At 41.2% G+C, this 12,458-nt stretch overlaps 1 protein-coding gene across 1 annotated transcript in view; it reads right to left on the minus strand.

The window, feature by feature from the left end:
* The window catches only part of adam19a (ADAM metallopeptidase domain 19a), a 122,323-nt gene that overhangs the window by 73,668 nt on the left and 36,197 nt on the right, over window positions 1-12,458 (minus strand). The window contains exon 3 of the mRNA XM_080485975.1: window positions 45-121. Within this exon, the coding sequence (XP_080342101.1) occupies window positions 45-121 (77 nt within the window). The remainder of the gene's footprint in view (window positions 1-44; window positions 122-12,458) is intronic.

Raw genomic sequence — 12,458 nt, forward strand, 5'->3', positions numbered from 1 at the left:
GGTTGCAGGTAACAGACAAGCAGAGGGAGGAAAAGGATACCTACTGGTTATGATGCACTTGTAGCACGAGGTGTAGGTCGTTGGATGACAGCAGGATTTCCCCTCGGGTCGGGTATTTCTCCTGGCACGTTGAGAAGAAAGACAACTTTTATTATGTAATGATCCTATTTTAATTTTTACAATCAGATTCAGAATAATTGTGTTGTCGAGATATAAGACCTGATATAATGCTCACACACAAAACTGATCCACTGACCAGAACAAACTGAGGACTGAGTCTGTCAGCACAAAATGACATACACAATCCATGAAGCATTTGTGCCTTCATAAATATGATATAACAGGTGTGTGAATACTGGGAGGGCTTTATGCTAATATAATTCTTAAAATAGAGACCGTGGTCTGTGCTCTGAAAAAACCTCGCATGATCAATGCACCACGACAGAGTTGAACTATTTTAGTCTCACAACCTGATGTGAGTACAGTGAGAAGTGGTGCAAAGCTGGATTTATGCTGAAGAAGACAGACAGACAGACAGACAGACAGACAGACAGACAGACAGACAGACAGACAGACAGACAGACAGACAGACAGACAGACAGACAGACAGACAGACAGACAGACAGATAGATAGATAGATAGATAGATAGATAGATAGATAGATAGATAGATAGATAGATAGATAGATAGATAGATAGATAGATAGATAGATAGATAGATAGATAGATAGATAGATAGATAGATAGATAGACAGACAGACAGACAGACGGCTGTGTTCTGCAAAGTTCCTAGCTGAGGTCGTTGACCTCAGCCTTTCCTTTTCGTCCCCTTGGTGGAGTTAAAGAGCCACATGACATGAGGGAGGAAGGATTTCCTCAGTCTGTCAGTGGAGCAGGACGGCGTCACACCCTACTAATTCCTTAAATAGGCACAATGTAAGATTGGCACCATAAAAATAATATATACAATGCTTACTAAATAAATAAATGAATAAATAAAAACACCAGGAGAGGCCCAAAATGTACCCATTTAAAGTGCTGTGTGACTTCCCTTTAGAATCTCCTGACATCAGTGATGGAAAATGGGTTCTGAATAAATATAGTCTCAGACAGGACGGGTCTACAATGCAGACTGTACCTGTGTAGACCTGTGTAGTAGTAAGTGTAGAGCTGTCCTCTCTGAGATGTGGTCATGCCACTGCTGACCTGAGTCACATGTTCTGGGTTTGTCCCCGGCTGTATGGTTTTTGGGAGGGAATATTCAATAGAATCTTATTTATATGTAAAAAGCACATCAGTCCGAGTCCCTTTACAGCTTTATTTGGGGTTGCAGCAGGTATCTCAGTGACGCCTCATCAGGCAGTGGCAGTTGCCTTTATGACTTTACTTGCAAGACGCTTGATACTGTTTAAGTGAAAAAAGTCAGCTCCACCAGCATTTAAGCTTTGGGTGGAGGAAGTAATGTCCCAGTTGAAGCTTGAACACCTGAAATGGAGCATAAGTGGATCAATTCCAAACTATGATAAGATATGGCAGCCATTCCTTTTTTCATTTTGAGTCTGAATTCAGTGTATAATTGTTTTTCCAACATTGATGTATGATGTCATTTTATTTTATAGTGCTTGCTGTTTCTGGTTTTTTTTCTTAACAATGTTTGAGTTGATGTACAGTATGTATGTTTATAAATGCTTAAAATCAATAAATAGATTTGAATAATGAATAAATATAGTCAGTTGCTGTCTAAAGCAGAAGCTGTCCGGAGAGAGAGAGCGAGAGAGAGAGAGAGAGAGAGAGAGAGAGAGAGAGAGAGAGAGAGAGAGAGAGAGAGAGAGAGAAAGAGAACACAGACTACAGAGAAGAGAGACGGTGACCACAGGTCACAAACTTCTTCTCTAACAGCTTCATGATTCTGCAAAGGAGCGTTTAACTTCATAACTGAATGAAGCCCATCCAGCCTATTTTCAAGGAAACGGTTTCGGGGACTCAAGAGAGCCGCTCTGAGCTGGACCTGACATGACCGATCATTGGAGCTGTATTCCCCTATAAAAGATGAGGGAGAAAACTATTCGGTACCATGTCTATCAAGAGGAGAAACGTTCAATCATGTATCTCCAAACACTCTAAATCAGGGCTGCCCAACCTTTTTTGACCCAAGATGTACTTTTCAAGTAGCCAACCTCCCGAGATCGACCAGTCCAGTGTCATCGCAAACCCACAAGTCTGACTATAGAGGGTTGCTTACTGCTTATGAACATCTGATTTTACACAGGATTTCCTTGTTTATTAATAATGCATCTTTCAAGCACCCCAGGATCAGTGCCTTTGTCCTTCATACTCGACAAACGTAAGCGATGGAGAGCTGCAGGCTGCACTGTCTATAGTCCTAATACTGATAACTGTAAAGTGTTGATGAGCTACAGCCTGTTCTAAAGCATCGCTCCACCACTTCATTAAACCGTCTGCAACGCATTTTGAAGCAGTCAAATGCGCTGTGATGTGGATGGACTGACATTTCCACTTAACAAAAAAACAACAACAAAAAAACAAACTTTTTTTTTCTCCGCGCGAAAAAAAATCTCGGCTTTGAATTTTGACTTTTTCTGAAGTGCATAAGGTTTTTTGGGTGTTTTCTTTTTACCTCCGAAATAAAAAATCTCAACTTTGATTTTTGGCTTTTTTTCTGAAGCGCATGAAGTTTTTTCGTTTTTAGCCTCCAAATATTTTTTTTCTTCTGTGGCCCTAATACTCTTCCGTACTGAGGCCACATCCACACGAGCCAAAACGATATTTTTTCTCCAAAGGGTTCTCAAAATATATTCCATCCACATGTCACTATGAACACGGCTCAACACAAGGCTTCGGGGCATGTAGTACATATGCCAGGCCTTTAGGGGCGCTGTGACTCACCAAATACAACAAAAACACGGAAGACATAGCACATTGAAATTTAGAAGTAGACTACTACTTACAGACATAGACATATATATATATATATATATATATATATATATATATATATATATATAAAGGCAAGATGTCTCGTCCGCGCTGCCAGCCAATGGAGTCGCACGTCCGCACTGGCGGCCTTCTTGCCACAGGCAGCTCGCTCACCCATAACATTGCGTAGTGGTGCACATACTTTTTAAATAGCCATAACTTGCTCAATTTTCAATCGAGTGTTTTGTTTGTTATAAAGGTCAGAGGCGCAGTTATAGTCCACGATTAGTCCATGATTGATTAGGTGACATCGCGGACCACCGTGGGGGGTGAGGAGGTGATGACAGATGATCGTCGTAGAGTGCGATAGGCTGTAGTGTACATTTACGGTAATACAAAATATAACACATGCACACCCCTTGCGATCCACTTGGGGATCGATTGGTTGGGCACTCCTGCTCCAAATCATCCATCTCAGTAGAAATCGTCCGTGCAGCAGAAATGACCGACTAACCATGGACCATTTACTTCCACCTTCAGTTTTTGGCATTTCTTTCTTATCTAAGTGAAACTAGGCCATGAAATTGTTAAAGGAGCTGAAGTGAACTCCGCTGCAATTTCTTCCAATCAGTCAAGCCGAGTGGAGAAGGGCAGGAAAGGTGCGAGTGGAAGGAGCTCTACAAGAAGAGGCAATCAGGGCTGACACCCCGGAGAGTTGGAGACTGAGGCTGAGAAGGACAGAGTGCCGAGGAGGGGACAAGGCTGCAGATCATGTCCATTTGTTGCATTGAACAAGCGCTCCTTCAATCCTGTGCAACATGAAGAGCCTCGATAATTAATCCTTGTCAGACGTGCATCAAAGCTGCTGGAATTAAACAGCGCTCCTTCTGAATGGCAGAAGAGAAGACCATGGACACAATTACTATTATTACTGCTTCCTTCAGTCCTATTTAGAGAAAGTGGACGTTGACAGCTTCCGAGAATCTATTAGGCCAAAACAAGCAGCGGGAGGATGGTCTCGTGTCAATTTCAGGAAAAATGCATCGCTTCCATCTTTATATATCTGAATGGTGTAAAAACTAAAGGCTTGGACTTTAAGATGGTCATTTGATTATTTACAGAAACCGGGATCCTTACAGAAAGTCAACACAGTCCCTTGTACTCTAATTTCACAGTTAGAAAGTTCCTTTAGTTCATGTGATCATCCTGGAGTGATTCTGTAGAGGGTCTAGAGAGCGGGCCTAGAGGGGCAGTGTTTGAGGAGCTGGACTCCGGAGGGAGTTGAGTGGAGTGAGAACAGATCTGGAGAGCATGCTGAGAGTCAGCGGCTCGCCAGCCTTGTTGTTCTGCCGTGGTTACGGCCCACAGGAACCATTTGTTTCCTTGAATAAAGCCACAATTTGAGGACAAACCCCAGTCCTGGTTTCAGCGACAATACCGATGCAGCAGATCATCAGTGTGGAAAGAAGCTAAGCTAACATTAGCAGCGAACCGATGTAAGGATGAAAGAGAGGAACGTTTTCATTTTAAAAACTGTGAGACGGAAGCGTGGACAAGTGCACGGCTGTGTGCAAAAGACATGAACAAACAATATACAGATCACCCAAAAATCCCGGTCTTTGTATCTCCTCAGTGCTAACATGTAGCCACCAGCTAACTCTAAATATGAAGCCTCAACCTGACGTAGGGTCGCCAACCGTCCCTTGAAAAACGGAATCATCCCGTATTTGCAAACAGAGGTAGGCGTCCCATATTGAGCTGAAAAGGGACGCACTTTGTCCTGTATTACCATGAGAATCAAAAATAGTCTGTAAAATGTCAAAAGAATTTATGACCAGCAGGGCGCTTTATATCAAAACTTACGGGAAACGTATTCCGCCGCCTCTCCTGCTCTGTGACCAATGAGCTGACAGCATACTCACACACGAGTATGACAATACAGAATCCAAATGATCTCGTTGGTTGAGGTACAGTTGCTCGAGAACAAGATACTGGAAGACAACAGACGAGCAGACGAAGCAGCATGGTGACAGACTCTGATATTACACCTTCGACCAGCAGTGCTCCTCCGGAAAAACATAAAGGCTGCAGGAATACAGGAGGAATGAGAAGAAGTCAACATCTGGGAGGAAAAAGTGCGTGATAACAATTATAAAGCACACTGCACTCTGTGCACTCTGTGCTGGAACACTGTTAGATCCTGCTCTCTACATCTCATGAAGATTTCCTTCAACGACATGGAGAAGATCATGGAGCAGCTTTACCTGGTCGGCAGGTAAGCATGAAACAACTGCCAGGGTCATGATAAACCACGTTTAATATTATTGATAGTTAGAAACAAAGAAATAGATAATATATACAAATAATAAATAGAATTGATAGATAATATATACAAATAAATACATAATGAAACTTACTTTACAGTATACACACAAGTATGCATTTTTTTTAATACATTTTACAAATTGAAACAGTTCATATATTCAAACAATTCATATACTTAATACATGGATGGATAAATAAATGTTAAATAAAGTAAACTATACAGGTAGTCAGAATACTATCCAAAATTATAAATATAACCAATATGATATTATTTACCTTTTATTCACCACTTTAAATGACTCAGGTCAACTTCTAATCACTACAGAACCTCACAGCAGAGCCTCAGTACAGAACCTCACAGCAGAACCTCACTACAGTACCTGACTACAGAACCTCACTACAGAAACTCACTACAGTACCTCACTGCAGAAACTCAGTACAGAAACTCAGTACAGTACCTCACTACAATACCTCACTACAGAACCTCAGGAGAAGGAACCAGTCCAGGAGAACAGCAGAGAGGTTCCAGTTCCCCCCAGCATCCAGGCTGTTGTTCCTTTGCCCTCAGCGTCCAGCTCATACTGTGTTTGTGGAGAGGATTTCTTCTTACATGAAGAAGTGGACTGATGTGCAGAACAAATGTTCTGCTGAACTAATTAGAAATGAGCTGATTGTCAGTCCTACATGATGAAATGTCTTGATCAGTTTTACTCTGTTCCACTGAAAGACAAACAACTGCTCACTGCAGTAAGAGCTCAACAGAAATACCAATGGAACAATAGGCTGATGATGGCGCATTGAACTTTTAGGTTCATGAGTTCAATCTTTGTTTTCTTTTTTACTTCAACTGCAGCGTACTGTCATTCACTAGGGAGGAAGAAATATTTTATGTTTAGCACTTTTCCACAGTTTCTGTTTGCACTTTTCTTACTGCACCAAATCTTCTGTTTTCTATTGTTTTCCATTAATTTACAACATTTTAAGTCAATTTTATGTATTCTGTTTTAATGTAATCCAGACAGATTTCTGTTAAAGAAAGATGTAGGAAGCAAGACAGGTTTCTATTTAGGAAGAATACGGACTTTGTTCTGTTAATTCTGGTATTTTGCAATAAAAATGAATTGCTAAATAATTTATTTTCAATGTGTTCATATCACAAATAATTAGCATCTTCTAAAATTCAGGTTCAAGTGAAATAGTAAAAACATCGTTTCACGCACAGAAAAAAAGAGCTAAAAAGAATTTTTACGCCATCGGGTCGGCCCGCCCTGCCAGAGAGATGTCCATTCTTTTTTTTTTCAGGGAGCTGGCATCCCTAACCTCATGCTAAACATGTAGCTACCAGTGAACACTAAACATGTATTATCTAATGTTGAGGTTAGTACTATTGTTAGATTTCACACATAAGAAAATAAATAGACTAAAGATGATTTAGTTAGAAAATCAATTTTACCATTCGTCCACCAAAATCAGTTTGAAGTGAAAACTGTTGCTTCTGACAGCAAATACTGAGATGTGATTAAAACCAATTATTGAATTAAAAATCCCCAAAGTACTTTTTTTAGTCGAATTCCAGCTGAGTGAAATCTGACAGTCCGGCATTGTTCTTTGGGTCCAAGAAGCAAGAGGTGTAAATACACTATTGGAATGCAAGGAATCAGCAAATTCCTTCGTGGGGTTAACACTCAAATGGATTTTACACTCAAAACACCTCCGTGAAGCTGCGTCCTACGCCGCGCTAAACTCCCTGAAAATAGTCCCAATCATTTGTGTTGTTCGAGCTGGAAGCATTGTTGCCTTGCTAAAGAATTTCTCCAGGGACTAACAAAGTGATTCTGAGCTTTTAAAGATAGAACTAGTTTATTATGAGATGATGACGTCACTCAGACCCCCACATTGTCCACATGGAACAAAAATACTTTGTACTGCTTCCTTTTCTGACCTGATACTAACCTCAAGTTGTCTTGAGAGAATACATGTATACATTAGTACATTTCATACTTTACTGTAGAGAGGAGTTTATTACAGCCTCATTTAAAGTCAACAATAATGATAATAATAATATTAAAGCAAACAGAGCTCTGCTATCAGAATCGTATCAGCAGATATACAAATTAAAGTATCAGGATCGGATCAGAAATGAATAAAACGTGGATCGGTGCTTCCCTACTGCAATGTAGATGAAACTGCTCAAAATCCTTAATGTCCAGCCCTGCATTAGTATAGTGACCAAGCCGGGTTTACAGCTTTGATAAGTACAATGGACAAGCGGTTGGCTTGTTGTGGTGAACGCTTACAAGACCGCAAGTCACAGTACTTAGTAAGTTTACAACTGTAATTGAAGTAGAAGATAAATAAACTGTCTTTCATATTAATACATGATTCATTTGACTTTATCTTAACATAAGCCTCGCCTATAAGAAAGAACAATTTATGTAGAATTAATCTGATATTGTTTAATATAATACACATTGATTTATTGCTTGTGTTTGTTGAAAAATACATGAGAAAAGGTCCATGAAAAAAAATCGCATATTAAATCGCAATACTGAGGAAAAAAATCGCAATTAGATTATTTTCCAAAATGGTTCAGCCCTACACTGAGCATGGTTATTCTGAATGAAAACTGATTTAACAAAGAACTTTTAAAACAAGTTTGTGGTGATGATGTGTGTTGTGTGTGGTGACAATCAAGGACTAATCAGGGACACAGAGAAGAGCAACAAACACAGGAAACATGAAGCTGAAGAAGCAGACATGAGACTTCCAAAATATTGATTATTATTAGTATTTCTTGGTTTCATTCTCATAATCATAAGTAATCATGTCTAAACGTGTCTAATTCAGCTGTTTGAAAATGGCTGTGCTTCTGCAGGGTCCACTGCTGCAGACGGGTACAGATACAGAGCCAGCTTCACTGGTCATCATTTTAATTAAGGGATCAGAAACCACCTAAAACACACGCGGTTGCCCTGTGCTCCGTGTTCGGCTGCTGTCTTTCCCCCCCCCCCCCCGGCCCGCCAGCTCTCCTCGTGCTCAGCTGCCGTCTCCTCCAGCCCAGCCAGCTCTCCTGCCTCGTCCTCAGCTGATCTCTCTTTAGTTCACGCAGCGGCAACTCTTTCACGGGGAGGAGATAATCGGCCGACAAGCATCAGGTGGCAGCAATTATGCTCCTCCCACAGAAAGCTGCTCTCTTTAAAGTTTTCTATCTCCTCAGGGTTAGAAATAATCTCAGAAACAACAGAAACATTATAATTTCATTCACTTTTTCATAAAACAGCTCTGACAAATTAACCACGTTTACTGTTGATATCTATAATCCGAGCGTTAACATGAATTTGTCCTGATTAGAGCTCATCTTTGGTATTATTAGATGATAAAGGGACATTGTGGACCACGTGATCCGTCAGGTCTCAATGTCAAAGTTAACAAGGACACCATGTTCCTACATGAATTCATTGAATTTGCGGTCTATCAAACATCGAATAAATGTGACCTCCAGCTTTTCACTTTTTATCATCACCAGCATATGTGTGAGGAGACTTCCCAGCTTCAGGTGTAGTCCAGCCTGAAGGTTTACCATACTAGTTTTCATTCAAATTCACACTTCAGTCTCCAGCCAGTCAAAAAATACAATGCTATACTTTTTTTCTGTGGGAATTATTTCCTTTGGTCAGAAATGCTTTTTCCGGGTTTGCTTTCTCTCTTAGGCTCCACGTGTAATATGTTCACAGCACAGCTTCTAAGCGGGACGTGTCTTTAAAGGAAAATGAAAATCCTCAGTGCGCCACTTAAAGCTGTGAAGACAAACCCGACACCAAAAAGCTAGAAATACTCCCAATTACAGAGAAAAGAGCACTCAGGGGACCAAGCGAGCACACACTTCTATTTATAACCCCAAACAGCCTCCAATCCACCCTGTTAATGCGTCCAAGCAAACATCTTTAAAAGCTTCCACGTCTGAGTGAAGACGTGCAGCCTCCTTCCTCACCAACTGCAGCTGCCTGAGCATCAGGAAAAATCACTTCAAGTGAGTCTCCTCAGCAGATACACTGAATATGAGTCTGAGTAAGAGAAACTAACACTTTCAATATAAACTTGTTGAAAACGCTTTTAAAAAAAGAGCCAGTTCGATCATTTCACTGATCCGCGTTCAAGTTCATCACACCACATTTAGATTTCCCTCATCATACATAATGACCATACTGTGGACTGTAATGAAACCAGAGAGTTTAAAACAGCAGCTGTGAGCAGTGGAAACTCTCTTACAAAGACTTGAAAACAAGCAGAGAAGGACTATTTTCCAAGTGTTGAAGAAATCACATTTGACTGGATGGTTTTAACCCTTTATAGAACTCATGAGGCCATTTAATATAACGGCTGCATTTCAGTCAAGCTGTAAAGTAATGAATGCAATAAAGCTGAAGGAATAACTCACAGAGCTTAAGAGGAGGTCATAATTTACCCTGCTTATATTATTTCCTACCCGTATGAGCAGTGGATTATAGTCAAAGTGTCAAAAGTATATCACATTTTAAAAGTTAGACAAATGCCAATTAATGCCAGGGCTCCCACAAATTTTTAACGATTAATCTTTCAACAATTATTTTTATTAATTGACCAATCAAAACAGCAAATTACATCTAAAAAAATGAATTGGTTGCTATTTCATTTGTGCATTTTATTTTGAATACTGAACTCAAAACATAAAATCTTACCTGTACCATGACAAATAGAACCGATAGATTTTGTATTGATGTGCTAAACTTTCTGCCTTTTTTTAAAGCCGCCCAGAAACAAAACGTTTTCTACAAACAGTACAAATAGCATGTGCTCATTATCTCATAATGTCAGTCCTAATAATTAGTGGTTAGCAATACCTCGTAATGACCCGTCCTACTCTGTGTCTGATTGGCTCAGCAGCCCTCATGCTGGATGGTAAACACTGACAATAACCAATCAGAGCAGTGAATGGAGCGAATACCAGCAGAGAGATGAGGATGAGGTTAGGGTTAAGGTGAGCCAGCGGTCAGGTGGGTCTTTATCGAAGAGCAGGCAGAAAGCCAGGAGAACGAATGAAATAAGGTCAGTGGATGCATTTTTTTAAATTTCAATTACACCCAATTAATAAATTGGTCATAAAAAAACCAAATAACATTTTCAAACACCTGATATTTTAACATCAGCTTACCAATATATAGTTGTAAAGTTCGGTAATTTTCCGCAGGTCCCTGCCGATTTGAAATTCAAATTGTTTTAGGCTTCGCTTAATTCACTTCTTTGTGTACGATACACATTCCCACTTTTGATGCCGTGAAGCATGTGCCGAGCGCGGAATGCAACACGGAGGCGGCGTGACGCTTCCTCGGGTGATTGGCCCAGTGGACCGTCCTCCAAGCAAACTGGAGCAGGTCCCTGGGAGACAGACACCCGCCTCCAGCAGATGAGGCAGCGTGGGACACAGAACCGTCCGGCCCACGTGGGCGGGGGGGGGGGCAAAACTGGCCGGGACAGAAGAGCAGGACCCCAGCGGACAGCGTGATACGATTTAGGCATATTCTTTCTCACGCTTATCATTTTCTTTATCGAATCGATGTTTTGCAACCACGTGGGTTTGTTTTCACCGAGTTCTTCTCTGCGGGGAGTCGGTGCTCAGTGTTCAGACAATTACACAGGGCAGGGGAGGGGTTTCTGGCTTTATCACCCAAAGAAACATTTTTCACGTTTTTCCACCAAATCAAATTTGCCTGGCGCTTCAGACGGACACAGCTTCTCAAGTTTCATAGATACAGTAGGTTTTAAACACATATATAAAATCTTATGTTGTATTCAGAAAGTTTCAATTACAAATTAGGATGGTGAACGTTTCATTACATTTTCAGCAGTTTTTCTCCCTGACTTTAGAGATTTCATCCTTCTTTGTTTTCACCCTTTTATGGGCAGGAGGTGTTTAACCCTTGAAGAGCTGCAATCCACTTCCTCCCATAATATTTCTTTTTATATGTAATGTTATTTATTGTGCGTGTGTGTGTGTGTGTGTGTGGTGACCCTGTTTCCTGGCTGAGCTCTCCAGCTGTAACTGTTACACATAAACAGAGAGTCTATTCAGCCAAGGAGGGGAAACAGAGAGAGAAGACAAGTGAAGGGGGGGGAGGGGAAATTAGAAACATCAAAATGATCATGTGAGGACAAAGAGACCAAAGCTGGAGAGCAACGAAAAAGTGTGAGAGCTGAGGGGAAATCAGGAGGGAGGAGACAAATAGCCAGAGAGACATTTCTTGGCTCGCACTCCTCCTCATGTGTGCAGACCATCTTAATGAGAGCCACATTTAAATCAACCATGGTTTGTGTTTCCCCCTTTTCCTTCTCTTCTTTCACTTCTCCCTCCCCCACCTCATCCCCGAGAAGGCAGCACAAAGCAGCAGTGGGGCTATGCAGGGAAATGATTGTGTAGACAGATGTTTGTACAGTGTGTGTGTGTGTGTGTGTGTGTGTGTGTGTGTGTGTGTGTGTGTGTGTTTTGTACAGTCTACAGGACACTGTGTCTGGGAAACGCTCTGAGGCTCAATGTGCACTGATTACTGCAGAAACCGCAGTCGGCTGCAGTCATTCTGCATCAGCACATTTATCCTGTCTTACCTCCACCAGATGTTTTGAATTAGGCCTCGTTCACACAGCAAGGAAATGCGACCCAGTTCAGGTGGTTTCCTCACAAGTGATCCATATCCGACCTGTTTTCTGGGCGTGTCAAAGCTCCAGCTCAGATCCTTTCACACCGGGCCCAGGCCTCCTTCATATGTGAAACCAGTTCGGATATTTTTCTACATGCGACTGCTTCGTCATCGACGTGTGACTGACGTCACGGATAAGCGCCGGAGGAAGCAGCTCCGCCAAAATCTTAAAAGATGTTAAAAGATGTGCTCTGATTTTTCCTCCTTCTCCTCTCCCTCGACATGTTGTCTAGATTTTGTTGCTCGTATTTAACAACCACTGGAAAATGGATCTACACCTGCTGACCTGCGTTGCCAGATATGACGGGTATCCGCCAATTGGGGAGCCAATTTCTCTTACCTTTTAACTTTGTTTATTTGTGTGTTTAAGGCGGGTTCTTTACTACTCATATGATAGTTTTACGGTTTCACCATGATTCCTACACAGGCTGAGATTTAGCCTGGATTTCATTGAGGTGTTTGGGTT

The sequence above is a fragment of the Lipophrys pholis genome (assembly GCF_963383615.2).
Source record: "Lipophrys pholis genome assembly, chromosome: 18".
Lineage (NCBI taxonomy): Eukaryota > Metazoa > Chordata > Actinopteri > Blenniiformes > Blenniidae > Lipophrys > Lipophrys pholis.